Source organism: Ranitomeya variabilis, chromosome 2, assembly GCF_051348905.1.
Source record: "Ranitomeya variabilis isolate aRanVar5 chromosome 2, aRanVar5.hap1, whole genome shotgun sequence".
NCBI lineage: Eukaryota > Metazoa > Chordata > Amphibia > Anura > Dendrobatidae > Ranitomeya > Ranitomeya variabilis.
In genome coordinates, this window is record NC_135233.1 from 705,468,132 (window position 1) to 705,485,228 (window position 17,097).

General features: G+C 47.7%; 1 protein-coding gene across 2 annotated transcripts; it reads left to right on the forward strand.

Moving 5' to 3' along the window:
• Positions 1 to 11,701: 11,701 nt before the first annotated feature.
• Positions 11,702 to 16,909, forward strand: LOC143807659 (lamina-associated polypeptide 2, isoforms alpha/zeta-like). Of its 2 annotated transcripts, none has more exons than XM_077289466.1 (2): positions 11,702 to 12,641; positions 12,714 to 13,725. In XM_077289466.1, exons 1-2 carry the CDS (start codon positions 12,466 to 12,468, stop codon positions 13,657 to 13,659), a joined length of 1,122 nt encoding a protein of 373 aa, XP_077145581.1. In that variant the 5' UTR covers positions 11,702 to 12,465; the 3' UTR covers positions 13,660 to 13,725. The 2 variants fall into 2 exon arrangements, with proteins under 2 accessions (XP_077145581.1, XP_077145580.1); XM_077289465.1 differs by having other exon boundaries at positions 11,714 to 12,641; positions 12,714 to 16,909.
• The last annotated feature ends 188 nt before the right edge of the window (positions 16,910 to 17,097 follow it).

A 17,097-nucleotide genomic window follows, 5' to 3' on the forward strand; every position in this document is an offset into this window, starting at 1 on the left:
GCAGTGCATGTCCGCTGTGTCCAAAACGCTGCCGGCTTCTGAGCGCAGGTGAATCCGCATGTGTTCACTGAACTGTGAAAAAATACAAACTTCTGCTGCGCTGGCGTCTATTATTGTCTGCATCTCTGACATCACGTCAGTAGTGCTACAGAGGATTAGCTGCTGAGCTCCCTGATTGGCAGCAGCACTATTGATGTGACATCAGAACTGTAGACACTGGATCTGCGGAGTGTGAATAAAGTGCAGTTTGTTTGGGGCGTAGTGCTATGTGATATTTTATCGTATAGCACATGGCCCAGTGTTATTCTATGGGGCAGAGCAGTTCAGCGATTATTTTCTCATGCTGAATCGGCATGAGAGAACAATTGCAGCATACTGCGATTGGTAGCGCACAAATATATATTCACCATGCGACAAGTGGGCCTGTGTAACTTCAAATGCCAGGGCTGAATTTTAGTCCCAGTCCGGCCCTGTGTAAACCTGATGGAAAACTGCTACGAATCCACAGCGGCCAATCCGCAGCGGATCCGCAGCCAAATCCGCACCGTGTGCACATAGCCTAATTCTAACCCTAATCTCTGCTAGCTATTTAGGTCTTAGGCCAGAGCTGGGCATCTAGCAATAAATAGGAAATGCTACCTGGCTATTTCTAGTTGCGCGGCAGGCTTAGTTCATGGTCAGTATAGTTCCATCTTCCGAGAGCTTGTCTCTCTATAGGCTTGCTATGATCTCTGCTTGCAGAGATCATGACAGTTTGACCGGCCAATAAAGTGTTAAAGACCCAGGTTGAGAAAGGAGAGTTATAAGAAGTCTGCTGGTATTTTTTTTTTTTTTTTTTTTCCCTCCAGTTTGCCTTGCTGCAGTCTTTTTTCTCTCTCTCCTCCTCATCTCTGTATGGCTCTGTGTGCACCTGACAATAATGGATCTTCAGAGTGTAACTGCGGGTTTGAATAATCTCATCACGAAAGTACAAAATTTACAAGATTTTGTGGTACATGCTCCAGTATCTGAGCCGAGAATTCCTTTGCCGGAGTTCTTCACAGGGAATAGAGCTAGCTTCCAGAATTTCCGAAATAATTGTAAGCTTTATTTGTCCCTGAAGTCTCGTTCAGCTGGAGACCCTGCTCAGCAGGTTAGGATTGTGATTTCCTTGCTCAGGGGTGACCCTCAAGATTGGGCCTTCTCATTGCCAGCAGGGGATCCTGCGTTGCGCGATGTGGATGCGTTTTTTCTGGCCTTGGGCTTGCTTTATGAGGAACCTCATTTGGAACTTCAGGCAGAAAAGACTTTGATGGCACTATCTCAGGGGCAAGACGAAGCTGAGGTTTACTGCCAAAAATTCCGTAAATGGTCTGTGCTTACTCAGTGGAATGAGTGCGCCTTGGCGGCAACTTTCAGAGAAGGTCTCTCTGATGCCGTTAAGGATGTTATGGTGGGGTTCCCTGTGCCTGCAGGTCTGAATGAGTCCATGACAATGGCTATTCAGATTGATAGGCGTCTGCGGGAGCGCAAACCGGTGCACCATCTGGCGGTGTCTATGGAAAAGACGCCAGAAAGTATGCAGTGTGATAGAATTCTGTCCAGGAGCGAGCGACAGAATTTTAGACGGAAGAATGGATTGTGCTTCTATTGTGGGGATTCTACTCATGTTATATCAGCATGCTCTAGGCGTACAAAGAAGCTTGATAAGTCTGTTTCCATTGGCACCATTCAGTCTAAATTTATTTTGTCTGTAACCCTGATTTGCTCTTTGTCATCCATTGCCACGGACGCCTATGTTGACTCTGGCGCCGCTCTGAGTCTTATGGATTGGTCCTTTGCCAATCGTTGTGGTTTTGATTTAGAGCCTTTGGAGACTCTTATTCCTCTGAAGGGGATTGACTCCACCCCATTGGCTAATAATAAACCACAATACTGGACACAAGTAACCATGCGTATCAATCCGGATCACCAGGAGATTATTCGTTTCCTGGTGCTGTATAATTTACATGACGATTTGGTACTGGGATTGCCATGGTTGCAGTCTCACAATCCAGTCTTGGACTGGAGAGCAATGTCTGTGTTGAGCTGGGGATGTAAGGGTATTCATGGGGACTTACCTTTGGTTTCTATTTCGTCGTCCATTCCCTCTGAAGTCCCTGAGTTCCTCTCAGATTATCAAGACGTCTTTGACGAACCCAAGCTTGGGTCGTTACCTCCGCACCGTGAGTGCGATTGTGCCATAGATTTGATACCGGGTTGCAAATATCCAAAGGGTCGTTTGTTTAATTTGTCCGTGCCGGAACATGCTGCTATGCGGGAATATATAAAGGAGTCTTTGGAAAAGGGACATATTCGTCCATCTTCTTCTCCCTTGGGAGCTGGGTTTTTCTTTGTCTCAAAAAAGGACGGCTCTTTGAGACCATGTATTGATTATCGGCTTCTGAATAAGATCACTGTTAAGTACCAATACCCATTGCCATTGCTTACTGATTTGTTTGCTCGTATAGAGGGTGCTAAGTGGTTCTCTAAAATTGATCTTCGTGGGGCGTATAATTTGGTGCGGATCAGGCAGGGGGATGAGTGGAAGACCGCATTTAATACGCCCGAGGGCCACTTTGAGTATTTGGTCATGCCTTTTGGTCTTTCTAATGCCCCTTCAGTTTTCCAGTCTTTTATGCATGATCTTTTCCGCGATTTTCTGGATAAATTTATGATAATATATCTGGATGATATTCTGATTTTTTCTGATGACTGGGACTCTCATGTCCAGCAGGTCAGGAGAGTTTTTCAGGTTCTGCGGTCTAATTCTTTATGTGTGAAGGGGTCTAAGTGCGTTTTTGGGGTCCAGAAAATTTCCTTTTTGGGGTATATTTTTTCTCCCTCTTCCATTGAGATGGATCCCGTCAAGGTGCAAGCTATTTGTGACTGGACTCAGCCCTCCTCTCTTAAGGGTCTTCAGAGATTTTTGGGCTTTGCCAACTTTTACCGCCGATTTATTGCTGGTTTTTCGGATGTCGTTAAACCACTGACTGATTTGACCAGACATGGCGCTGATGTTGCTAATTGGTCCCCTCATGCTGTAGAGGCCTTTCAGGAGCTTAAGCACCGTTTTGCCTCTGCCCCTGTGTTACGTCAGCCTGATGTGAATCTGCCTTTTCAGGTTGAGGTTGACGCTTCGGAGATCGGAGCTGGGGCAGTGTTGTCGCAGAAAGGTTCCGACTGCTCCGTCATTAGACCTTGTGCCTTCTTTTCTCGCAAATTTTCGCCCGCAGAGCGGAATTATGATGTTGGGAATAGGGAGCTTTTGGCCATGAAGTGGGCGTTTGAGGAGTGGCGCCATTGGCTAGAGGGGGCTAAGCATCAGGTGGTGGTATTGACTGACCACAAAAATTTGATTTATCTTGAGACTGCCAGGCGCCTGAATCCTAGACAGGCGCGCTGGTCTTTATTTTTTTCTCGCTTTAATTTTGTGGTGTCATACCTACCGGGTTCTAAGAATGTTAAGGCAGATGCCCTTTCTAGGAGTTTTGACCCGGACTCTCCTGGTAATACTGAACCCACAGGTATCCTTAGGGAGGGAGTAATTTTGTCGGCCGTTTCTCCTGATCTGCGGCGGTCCTTGCAAGAGTTTCAGGCGGATAGACCGGATCGTTGTCCGCCTGATAGACTGTTTGTTCCGGATGATTGGACCAGTAGAGTCATCTCTGAGGTACATTCTTCTGCATTGGCAGGTCATCCCGGAATTTTTGGTACCAGGGATTTGGTGGCAAGATCCTTCTGGTGGCCTTCCCTGTCACGAGATGTGCGAGTCTTTGTGCAGTCATGTGACATTTGTGCTCGGGCCAAGTCTTGTAGTTCTCGGGCTAGCGGACTGCTGTTGCCCTTGCCTATTCCTAAGAGGCCTTGGACACACATCTCGATGGATTTTATTTCAGATCTGCCTGTTTCCCAGAAGATGTCTGTCATCTGGGTGGTCTGTGACCGTTTCTCTAAAATGGTCCATTTGGTTCCTCTGCCCAAGTTGCCTTCTTCTTCTGAGTTGGTTCCTCTGTTTTTTCAGAATGTTGTCCGATTGCACGGTATTCCTGAGAATATTGTTTCTGACAGAGGTACCCAATTTGTGTCTAGATTTTGGCGGGCATTCTGTGCTAGGATGGGCATAGATTTGTCTTTTTCATCTGCTTTTCACCCTCAGACTAATGGCCAGACCGAGCGGACTAATCAGACCCTGGAGACATATCTGAGGTGTTTTGTCTCTGCTGACCAGGATGATTGGGTTGCTTTTTTGCCATTGGCAGAGTTCGCCCTCAATAATCGGGCCAGCTCTTCCACCTTGGTGTCCCCGTTTTTCTGTAATTCGGGGTTTCACCCTCGATTTTCCTCCGGTCAGGTGGAATCCTCGGATTGTCCTGGAGTGGATGCGGTGGTGGAGAGATTGCATCACATCTGGGGGCAGGTTATGGACAATTTGAAGTTGTCCCAGGAGAAGACTCAGCGTTTTGCCAACCGTCATCGTCGTGTTGGTTCTCGGCTTTGTGTTGGAGATTTGGTCTGGTTGTCTTCTCGTTTTGTCCCTATGAGGGTCTCTTCTCCTAAGTTTAAACCTCGGTTCATCGGCCCTTATAGAATATTGCAGATTCTTAATCCTGTTTCTTTCCGTTTGGACCTCCCTGCGTCCTTTTCCATTCATAACGTTTTTCATCGGTCGTTATTGCGCAGGTATGAGGTGCCTGTTGTACCTTCAGTTGAGCCTCCTGCTCCGGTGTTGGTTGAGGGTGAGTTGGAGTACGTTGTGGAGAAAATTTTGGACTCTCGTGTTTCCAGACGGAGACTCCAGTATCTGGTCAACTGGAAGGGTTACGGCCAGGAGGATAATTCTTGGGTCAATGCATCTGATGTTCATGCTTCTGATCTTGTTCGTGCCTTCCATAGGGCTCATCCTGGTCGCCCTGGTGGATCTGGTGAGGGTTCGGTGCCCCCTCCTTGAGGGGGGGGTACTGTTGTGAATTTGGATTCTGGGCTCCCCCGGTGGCCGCTTGTGGAATTGGACTTGTCATCCTCTTTCCTGTTTCACCTGGTTCCATCAGTAGTGGGTGTCGCTATTTAAGCTCATTTCTCTGGTGGTTTCTTGCCGGTCAACAATGTTATCTGATGCCTCTCAGTGCTTGTTCCTGCTTCTGACAACTACTAGATAAGTTGGACTGTTGTCCATGTTTCGTTTGCCTATTTGTTCCAGTTCACAGCTGAAGTTTTGTTACTGTGTCTGGAAAGCTCTCGTTGATCAGGGATTGCTACTCTGGTGTTATGAGTTAATGCCAGAGTTTAAGGTAATCTCTGGATGGTGTTTTGTTAGTGTTTTTCTGCTGACCATGAAAGTATACTATCTGTCTTCTGCTATCTAGTAAGCGGACCTCAAATTTGCTAAGACTATTTTCCTGCTGCGTTTGTTGTTTCATCTGAACTCACCGTCATTATATGTGGGGGGCTACTGTCTGCTTTTGAAATATTTCTCTAGAGGTGAGCCAGGTCTTATATTTCCCTCTGCTAGCTATTTAGGTCTTAGGCCAGAGCTGGGCATCTAGCAATAAATAGGAAATGCTACCTGGCTATTTCTAGTTGCGCGGCAGGCTTAGTTCATGGTCAGTATAGTTCCATCTTCCGAGAGCTTGTCTCTCTATAGGCTTGCTATGATCTCTGCTTGCAGAGATCATGACAGATAATAGTCAAACATATAATAATCGCCAGTTAGGACTTCCGACCGCTGTCCCCAAATCTCATAAGGCAGCGCGTCAGTGTCACTCTGGCCTGGACCCAACATCCTACACTGCAGTCCCCACTCACCTCACAGCCTTCTCCGCCACCACCAGCTCGGATGCGGAGCCTGCGACACCTCTCGTCAGCCTCCTAGTGAAGCCAACTCGGTCCAGTGGGCGAGGGGGACAAGCATCGCCTCTGCTGCCCCGACCCGGCAATCTCACCACCACCTCTCCCCCTCAGCCACACTGCAAAGTCCCGGCCTCAAAATCAGTCCAGAATGTCCCGCACTCCGCCAGCGGAACCAAGCGCCTCTGATGTCACAGGTCCTGGAACGTAACAGTCCCTCCTCTAGCTGCAGTTCTGTCTATGACTCCTCTGCTTCCAGGCAGGACAAACCAAAATACTAGCAGGGCAAAATATGGCAGACAAGGGCCCAGCGAGATCCCACGAGAGGATGCTGTGCTGAAGAGACTGTCTCAGTGCTGTGCTGCTGCCTGTGCAAATGACATATACATCTCCGCTATTCCCACTGTGTCATTACTACGCATGCTCGGGAATAGCGGTGACGTGTATGGCACTTGCGCAGGTGCAGTTCATGGCCGCAAGGCCACAAACTGCGCCTGCACAAAAATGCAGAGGGATGATATAAAACAGATATGTTGGAAAGCGCAAACGGTGTGAGACATGTCCGCTGCTCCTGTCAGCACCACTAAGCATGCACAGATGTTAATTTCACCGCACTCCCAATGCCATAGCACCTATGGAATCTTAAAGGGAATCTGATGGCTGATGCATGCTGTTGGTTCCACAGGCCGCATGTGTCAGACATTGGCTGTATGATTCCAGAAAGGTATGTTTGACTCTGAAATGCTGATGCGTTGCAGGGGAAAACATACTGTAAAAGCCACCAAGGACCAAGGCCACACGGGTGACTAGTCAGATAGGTGGGTCCCTGGTGGCTTCTCCCCATCCGCTCCCACTGAGCGACAAGTTTCTTCCTGCGTGCGAGTACAGAAACACACCAGTCATTGGCAGCCTGAGGGGAGAAGACAGACATGTTTTTCTCTGTGATGCCGCAGCGTTTCAGAGACAAACATACCTGACTTAGATCGTACAGCCAGTGCCGGACACATGCTGCCCATGGGTCACACAGCAGATATCAGCGGTCAGGTTCACTTTAAGGGTATGTGTAAACATTCAGTATTAGGCAGTGCTTTGGACGCAGTGCATGTCCGCTGTGTCCAAAACGCTGCCGGCTTCTGAGCGCAGGTGAATCCGCATGTGTTCACTGAACTGTGAAAAAATACAAACTTCTGCTGCGCTGGCGTCTATTATTGTCTGCATCTCTGACATCACGTCAGTAGTGCTACAGAGGATTAGCTGCTGAGCTCCCTGATTGGCAGCAGCACTATTGATGTGACATCAGAACTGTAGACACTGGATCTGCGGAGTGTGAATAAAGTGCAGTTTGTTTGGGGCGTAGTGCTATGTGATATTTTATCGTATAGCACATGGCCCAGTGTTATTCTATGGGGCAGAGCAGTTCAGCGATTATTTTCTCATGCTGAATCGGCATGAGAGAACAATTGCAGCATACTGCGATTGGTAGCGCACAAATATATATTCACCATGCGACAAGTGGGCCTGTGTAACTTCAAATGCCAGGGCTGAATTTTAGTCCCAGTCCGGCCCTGTGTAAACCTGATGGAAAACTGCTACGAATCCACAGCGGCCAATCCGCAGCGGATCCGCAGCCAAATCCGCACCGTGTGCACATAGCCTAATTCTAACCCTAATTCTAACCCTAACCCTTGTTCTAACCCCAACCCTAGTTCTAACCCCAACCCTAGTTCTAACCCTAACCCTAGCCCTAACCCTAACCCTAGTGGGAAAAAAATATATATATATTTTATTTATTTTATTATTGTCCCTACCTATGGGGGTGATAAAGGGGGGGTTCATGTACTATTTTTTTTTATTTTGATCACTGTGATAGATTTTATCACAGTGATCAAAATGTACCTGGAACAAATCTGCCGGCCTCATTTTGGAAGATGGCGGCGCCCATGGAGAAGACGGACGGACACCGGGAGGCTCGGTAAGTATGAGGGGGTGGGATCGAAGCACGGGGGTGGATCGGAGCACGGGGGGGAGCGGACAGGAGGACGGGGGAGCAGACAGGAGGACGGAGGGGAGTACGGGGCAGAACGGAGGACTGGGGAGGAGATCGGTGGCGGTGGCGGGGGGCACATCAGGGTTTCCAGCCATAGCCGATGATATTGCAGCATCGGCCATGGCTGGATAGTAATATTTCACCACTTTTCATAGGTGAAATATTACAAATTGCTCTGATTGGCTGTTGAAAGTGAAACAGCCAATCAGAGTGATCGTAGCCACGGGTGGTGCGAAGCCACCCCCCCCCTGGGCTGAAGTACCACTCCCCCTGTCCCTGTAGGTCAGGTGAAATTGGAGTTAACCCTTTCACCCGATCTGCAGGGACGCGATCATTCTGTGACACAGCATATGCGTCACAGGTCGGATTGGCACCGACTTTCATGACACACACGCTGTGTCACAGGTCGGGAAAGGGGTTAATGCAATGTCGCAGCAACCAAAAAACTTAATTTTGGGGTTTTGATTTTTTTTCTTGCTACGCCGATTAGTGATCAGTAGTGTTGAGCATTCCGATACTGCAAATATCGGGTATCGGCCGATATTCGCTGTATCGGAATTCCGATACCGAGTTCCGATATTTTTGTGATATCAGAAATCGGAAGTTCCCAGTGTATGGTTCCCAGGGTCTGGAGGAGAGGAGACTCTCCTTTAGGCCCTGGGATACATATTCATGTAAAAAATAAAGAATAAAAATAAAAAATATGGATATACTCACCCCTCCGACGGACCCTGGACCTTAGCGGTGCAACCGGCAGCCTCCGTTCCTAAGAATGCAGTGAGTGTACAGGACCTGCGATGACGTCGCGGTCTTGTGATTGGTCGCGTGACCGCTCATGTGACCGCTCACGTGACCGCGACGTCATCGAAGGTCCTTCACTCACTGCATTCTTAGGAACAGAGGTAGACGCTTGCACCGGTGACAGCCAGAGCTCATCCGAGGGCGAGTATATCCATATTTTTTATTCTTTATTTTTTACATGAATATGGATCCCAGGGCCTGAAGGAGAGTTTCCTCTCCTTCAGACCCTGGGAACCATCCAGGATACCTTCCGATATTTGTGTCCCATTGACTTGTATTGGTATCGGGGATATCCGATATTTTTTGGATATCGGCCGATCCAATCCGATACCGATACTTTTGAATATCAGAAGGTATCGCTCAACACTAGTGATCAGGTTAATCTTTTTTTGATAGATCAGGCGATTCTGAACGCAGCGATACCAAATATGTGTAGGTTTGATTTTTTTAATTCTTTTATTTTGATTGGTGCGAAAGGGGAGTGATTTGAACTTTTATGTATGTTTTATATTTTTAAACCCTTTTGTTTTTTTACATTTTGGCATGCTTTAATAGCCTTCATGGGAGGCTAGAAGCATCCACTACTTGATCGCCTCTGCTACATAGATCACCTCTATGCAGCGGAATGATAGGCTTGCTATGAGCACCGACCACAGGGTGGCGCTCACAGCAATCTGCCATCAACAACTACAGAGGTCTCGAGGAGACCTCTGGTTGTGATGGCAACGCACCGATGACCCCCGATCACGGGGTCAGCGGTGCACGTACTTCCGGCCACGGGGCCGGCAGTGCTTGTTAAATGCCACTGTCAGCGTTTGACAGCGGCATTTAACTAGTTAATGGGCATGGGCGGATCGCGGTTGAAAACAGCTGACATGTCACGGCTTTGAGGTGGGCTCACCGCCGGAGCCCACCTCAAAGCGGGGGATACTGAAAGCTGACGTACTATTCCGTCAGCTGGCAGAAAGGGGTTAAAGGTGTCTGTCATTTAAAAAAAAAAATTAATAATGGAGAGGTGTCTTATAGACATCTCTCCATTACTAAGCCGTGGGGTTGATGTTACCTGACATTACAGAGGTTACATCAACCCCACAAATATGAACCCCACCTGCCACCACTACAGGGCAAGTGGCGGGCAAAGCGCCAGAATTGGCACATCTAATAGATGTGCCTGTTCTGGGAAGCTGCGGGCTTCTGTTTTTAGGCTGGGGGGGGGCAGTATCCATGGCCCCTTACCAGCCTGAGCATAGCAGCCCCCAGTTGTAAACTTTAGCAAGGCTGGTTGTCAAAAACGGGGGGGACCCCTCGACATTTTTTTTTTATTATTTATTTAAATAATTAAAGAAAAACAGCATTGGGACCCCTCTATTCTTGATAACCAACCTTGCAGAAGCTGATGGTTGCAGCTCCAGCTGTGAGTTTTGTCTGGTTCGTTCAATAGGAGGGAACCCACATCGGGCTTTTCATTAATTTATTTAGTTAGATCGCAGGCGGCGGCTGTGGAATACCCCGATCATCCGCTCCTGTTGTCACTGTTATTAGCGGCAGCAGGTGTCAGATGACGGGGGTAAGAGTCCCAAAAGCCCCCACCTGCTCTCATCGTTTGGACATCATTCTCCTCCACTCGCACCAATCTCCGGCAGAGCAGGGGAGAATGATGAGAGCCGGCTTTAACACCAGCCACCGGGGAACAGCGCTTACTGTAGTGCTTCTTCCCCGGCGGCCGTCTGTGTGATACTGATGCATCACACGGATGGCATCCATGTGCGGAACGTGTTTACATGGACCCATTGACTTGAATGGGTCCCTGTGATCCGTGCAGCTGCACAGACATGTCTACCTGTGGGTCACTTGGACACACGGTCTGTGAAAAAACACAGATATGTGCACAGACCCATTCATTTGAATGGGTCTGTGTGTCAGTGTCTCTGGTATATGTAAAAACTGTCACCACAGGTACTGGAGACACTGAAGTGTGAAAGGGGACTAAGTCAAACTTTGCCTAGCCCTAAATCCACCCCTCCTCCTCCCCAATCTGATGTAATTGAAACCCTCAAGGATAGGGCTCCAGAAGAAATGCCCTGTATTCAAGGACCTCAATCAAAACAGAAAACTGGCTTGGACTAGAATACCTCTGCTAACTGCCAAAGAAAAAGAATTATCACATGACGTTTACACAGTAAACATAAGAAACTGACTGAACAGTAATATAGTCTGAACTGGTGCATAACCAGAAAAGTCATATAGCAAATAGATCAATGGCTGCACTCAAAATATACTGTGCTAAGGCAAGGAAATGTGCAATATATGAAACGTGAATAGCATAATGGCTTGTGAAATTTATGAAAAAACACGAGATTCTTAGCACAATATTTGGCCAAAAATTGTGAGCCCATCCACCAAACGTCAAGGTAATCTCAAAACGGATGGGTACCTGACCTGTCTGCCTAGTGTGAACACTTACCTATGGCTAGTAACATGATAAAGCCTGCTTATATAGGAAGCTCAGAAACAACTGTGTTTGGATGTAATTAAAATCACAGCATGGTGAAGGGCGGGGCGTTCAAGTCAGAACAAATGGTACATAGTAAATATAAGAAACTGACTGAACAGTAATATAGTCTGAACTGGTGCATAACCAGAAAAGTCATATAGCAAATAGATCAATGGCTGCACTCAAAATATACTGTGCTAAGGCAAGGAAATGTGCAATATATGAAACGTGAATAGCATAATGGCTTGTGAAATTTATGAAAAAACACATGAGATTCTTAGCACAATATTTGGCCAAAAGTTGTGAGCCCATCCACCAAACGTCAAGGTTTACACACTCATAACTCAGCTTTGGAGTAATTCATTAAAGAACTTTTCTTTATATTTGTATGGACAGAAGATTGTCTTTCCAGGTCATCCACCTGACAGCACCATGGAGGTTGTCTTCTTATCCACAGTGGGACAGGAAACCACGAGCATAAAAGGACCCTCCCCTTACCAATCATCAGTGTTTTTCCTGTCCCACTTTGGATAGGAACTACGAGGATTCCGGCAGCTCCGTTTGGGGGAGTGTGGATCGGGGGGTCTCGGCCCTTATTACCCTTCCCACTACAAGTCCCCGTAAGCCGAAACCCGACACAGGGTCCCTCAGCTCACCCGGTGCAGCGCTGCTCCTGGGATTGCCGGTCGTTTCCTCCTGGAGAGGCTCTCGACCGAGCACGCCGCCGAGCGTTTCCGGGTCTGCCTTTGGAACAGAGCAGACAGCCTGGACGCTCACCGCAGCTCTGTCTCCCTGGAACGCCGCACGCTGAGCCCGGCATAGCACTTCCGGGTCGCGGTCGACAGGGGGCGGGGGCGGCGTCCCCATCTCTCTATGGGGAAGATGCAGCACTTCCGGGGCATGCCGGCGAGCGCGAACGCTCCAACGCCAGGAGGACAAGCATATAAGGTAAAAGCCGTAGTTAGACCTCTATCCTGCAATATCCGAGATGGAGGATTCCGCCAGGATAGAGGGTGATAGCCAGGCTCACGTAAGTCCCCTTGCAGAGGGCAACTGTTAAATGCCTACCTCCCGGGTGTTTCTACCTCCTTCTAAAACAGGGCCACTTCTATTATTATAGGTAGCCTCCACCGCCGCAGCTAAGAAAGGGAGATGTAAGAAGTGCCCGTTATGCTCCGCTAAACTAAAGGACACATGGCAGAAACCCCTGTGTGAGCCCTGCACTAACCGCATACTGGGCGAAGAGCAGGCCTCTCTCATGTCTAACATGCGGACTATGATCAGGGAGGAGGTACAGGCATCAGTCTCGGGCTTAATGACCCCTCAACCCTCACAGCCAGATAAGAAGAGAATGAGGGATTCGGACTCTTCATCTGAAGGGGCCTTGTCCGATTCAGAGCTGGAGAACGAGGAGTTTAAAGACCCTCCCGGCAGGTGAGGGGGCTCCGCACTGTGCACGGCCGGTGTCCGGCGGGATTGACACTTATGTCTGCTGTTTTTCCACAGGGGGAAAAAATACTTATTTTCCTCTGCGGACACCGACGAGCTCCTGGGCGCAGTAAGGCACACCATGCAAATTGAAGAGCCGCCAGCCTCTTGTTCAATCCAAGATGAAATGTTTGGCGGATTACGAGCCCAGACCTCAAAAGTCTTCCCCGTCAACGCTCATATTCGTGGAATGATTCTGGAGGAATGGGAGGAGGCGGAAAAACGCCTAATCATTCCTAAAGACTTTAAGCTACGCCTCCCTTTTGATCCAGCGGAGGTCAAAGACTGGGAGGATGTCCCTAAAATAGACGTTCCCTTAGCCAGAGTCTCCAAAAGAACTGCAATACCCTTTGAGGACTCATCTAATTTAAAGGAGGCTATGGATAGGAAGGCAGACAGTCTCCTAAAACGAGCCTGGGAGAGCTCAGCAGCTGTAATGCGTGCGAACATAGCAGCAACTTCAGTAGCACGGTCTATGCACCTATGGGTGGACGACCTAGCGGACCAGCTTTCCTCTAAAACCCCTAGAGAAACAATATTAAAATCCCTTCCCCTCCTTAAAATGGGTACAGATTTCTTAGCAGATGCGTCGGCGGAAACAGTAAGGTTTACGGCTAGGAATCAATCCCTATCAAACGCGGCCAGAAGAGCCATCTGGCTCAAGAACTGGTCCGGGGACGTTCATTCCAAAAATAAGCTCTGCGCCATACCATTTTCAGGGGGAAGAGTATTCGGTCCGGTACTAGATGACATCTTAGAGAAAGCGTCAGATGATAAAAAGGGGTTCCCAGAGGACAAACGTAAAAAATTTCAGCCCTTTCGGAGACCACGTTATAATCAAAAAAGTGATTATAGGGGGAAAGGGAAACAAGGCAGGTGGAGTTACCCAAAGGGCGGAGAATCCAGAACCAAGAATAAGGAATCCACCTTTTCAGGTTCAACACCGAGCTACCATAGAAAATGACGCCACCAGAGTGGGGGGGCGTTTAACCAGATTTTCAGGAGGCTGGCAAAAGATCACTACAAGCCCATGGGTGTTACAACTAGTTGCTCAGGGCTACAGAATCGAGTTCTCTTCTCCTCCCCCACAAAAATTCCTGATCTCCAGCCCCCATCTCACCACAACATCGCCCATGTGGGTAGATATTCAGGATCTGCTAAAAACAGCTGCGATTGTCCCGGTACCTCCCCAAGAGATAGGACAGGGATTTTACTCAAGCCTATTCTCTATAATAAAACCTTCGGGAGAGTCAAGAACTATCATAAATCTCAAACACCTAAATTCTTGGGTAGTATACAAACGATTCAAAATGGAATCGATAAAATCTACGATTCCCCTCCTGGACAGGGAAGTGGTTATGTGCACTCTAGACTTAAAGAGTGCGTATTACCACGTTCCTATCTGCCTAAACCACCAAAAATATCTGAGGTTTGCAGTAGAAAAAGGAGGAAAAGTCCTTCATTACCAGTTTCGTTGTCTGCCGTTCGGTCTAGCTTCAGCGCCAAGAGTTTTTACAAAGATTATGATAGAGGTAGTAGCCTACCTAAGAAATCGAGATATCTTAGTCATCCCGTATCTGGACGACTTCCTAGTGGTAGCAGACACGGTAAATCAACTCAGGACCGACTGTCAGTTCGTAATCTCCACACTGCAGAATTTGGGGTGGATCATAAACTGGAAAAAATCCGATCTAGTACCCAAACGGAGGATAAAATTCCTCGGGGTCATGTTAGACTCAGATGTCAGGATGTCCTTTTTGCCGGAGGAAAAACTCCGAGGCATAATAAGCAAGATTCATCTCTTCGCGAAAAACAGAGTTTCCATCAGGGATGCTATGAAAATCCTAGGAATGATGACGGCATGCATACCTTGCGTAAATTGGTGTCAGTTTCACTCCCGACAGCTTCAACAGGCGATTCTCTCATCCTGGGACAGAAGACAGGGGTCCTTGGACAAGGTGATACAGTTGCCAAACCAGGTGAAAACCTCGTTGCGTTGGTGGACAGATCCCAAAAACCTCAAGCAGGGAGTACCCTGGAGTCATACTCCCGAAGTAATAATTACCACGGACGCAAGTCAGCAAGGCTGGGGAGGCCACATCCAGGGAAGGTATTACCAAGGTCTGTGGACCCGAGAAAACAGCATGCGGTCCTCAAACTTCAGAGAGCTGCTCGCAGTCTGGAAGGTCCTATCTTCAGCGCAAGCCTTGGTGAAGAACAGGCACGTGAAGGTGCTCTCGGACAACACGACAGCAGTGGCGTTCCTTCGACATCAGGGTGGCCCGAGACACAGAGCTCTACAGCAGTTGGCGGAACGAATCTTCAGGTGGGCAGAAGTGACGGTACTCTCGATCTCCGCAGTTCACCTGGAAGGTTCCAGCAACCAAGTAGCAGACTTCCTGAGCAGGAGGACGGTGCTATCTACGGAATGGGAGCTAAACAACGTGGTTTTCAGAGACCTGTGTCGTCATTGGGGGTATCCGGAGATAGACCTCTTTGCAACCAGACAGAACGCAAAGACCAGCATCTTCTATTCACTAAACCCTCAGGAAAACCCAGCTGGAGTCGATGCCTTCTCCCAATCATGGGACAGAGGCCTGTTGTACGCGTTCCCACCGCTTGCCCTAATCCCAAGAACTCTCAGGAAGATCGCAGAAGATGGAGCCAAAGTCCTTCTTGTAGTACCGTACTGGCCGAAGAGGAGTTGGTTTACCTTACTGAACAAGATGTCAAAGGGGAAACCAGTTATTCTTCCACAAAGAAGGGATCTCCTCTTTCAAGGTCCCGTTCTACACCAGAATCCGGAATCCCTCCGTCTATCAGCCTGGATCCTGAGCGGCAAGTCCTAAGAGCAAAGGGTTTATCGGACGAGGTGATCTCTACGTTAAAAGCAAGCAGGAAGCCAGTAACCTCTTCTATCTACTTAAAAATCTGGAAAAAATTCTGCAGCCACTGTGGAGAAACTGCAGTCGATACTGACCGGCCTAATGTTCCCAAAATCCTTGATTTTCTCCAGGCAGGGTTTAATGCAGGTCTCAGACCCAGTACCTTACGGGTACAAATCGCGGCCCTTAGTGTTTTCTACGACTGTACTTTATCAGCTCACCCATGGATAAGTCGATTTTCCAGAGCAGTTGCAAGACTAAAACCTCTATTAAGGAAGACTATCCCACCATGGGATTTAAATCTGGTTCTTAACGAATTATGTAAAATTCAGTTTAATTTGGACGATAACCCAGACATAGGTAAATTGTCCCTAAAAACGGCCTTCCTTGTAGCCATTACTTCCGCTAAGAGACTGGGAGAGCTTCAGGCCCTCTCTATTCAAGATCCGTACTTACAGATTTTTCATGACAGGCTGGTTCTGAGACTGGACCCAGCTTTCCTTCCGAAGGTGGTCTCCGATTCAAATATTAATCAGGAAGTCATACTCCCTTCTTTCTTTCAGTCTCCCAGAAATCAAAAAGAGTCTCTTTATCATAGTCTGGACGTTAAAGAATCGGTTCTTAAATACCTAGAAATTACAGCACCCTGGAGGGTAGATAATAACCTTTTTGTTCAATTTAGAGGCCCGAATAAGGGTAAGAAGGCATCTAAATCCACAATTGCGAGATGGATTAGATCCGCAATAATCTCGGCCTATAAAGCCCGGGGGAGGGATCCACCGGGTTATATCAGAGCACATTCGTCTAGGTCAATGGCAGCCTCATGGGCAGAAAAAGGGGGGGCTTCAGCAGATCAAATTTGTAACGCCGCTTCCTGGTCTAACCTTAGTACTTTTTCCAAACATTACAAACTAGACGTGATGTCAACACAATTAAGTTTTGGCAGGAGGGTACTCCAGGCAGTATTCCCACCCTAGGAAGTAGTCTGCTTTGGTACTTCTCCATGGTGCTGTCAGGTGGATGACCTGGAAAACGGTAATTAGTCTTACCGGTAATAGTATTTCCAGGAATCCATCCTGACAGCACTGCTAGTTTCCCTTCCCATGCTAATTTACTAAGATCTGATGTGACGTAAACATTTGTATCTTGTTTGTGTTTAAATAAAATATTCTTTTTTGGCATCCATCCAGATGTGGTACTTTGAAAATCACTGATGATTGGTAAGGGGAGGGTCCTTTTATGCTCGTGGTTTCCTGTCCCACTGTGGATAAGAAGACAACCTCCATGGTGCTGTCAGGATGGATTCCTGGAAATACTATTACCGGTAAGACTAATTACCGTTTTTTATATAAAATTTCTGAAGTTAGTGTATTTTGTTATTTAGTATTAGCTTAATGGATAAACTATTTCATGAATATGCCTTTAATTCTTGCGACAGGTTTACTTTTATAGGAAACCAAACTTAACAGCTCAGAGGCCTCTCATCAAGTCTGTAGAGCTGAAGAGCAATTTATCTT

Coding starts and splice junctions, on each gene's coding strand:
- LOC143807659 (XM_077289465.1), top strand. CDS start 13,726: ATGGGTGTTACAACTAGTTGCTCAGGGCTACAGAATCGAGTTCTCTTC.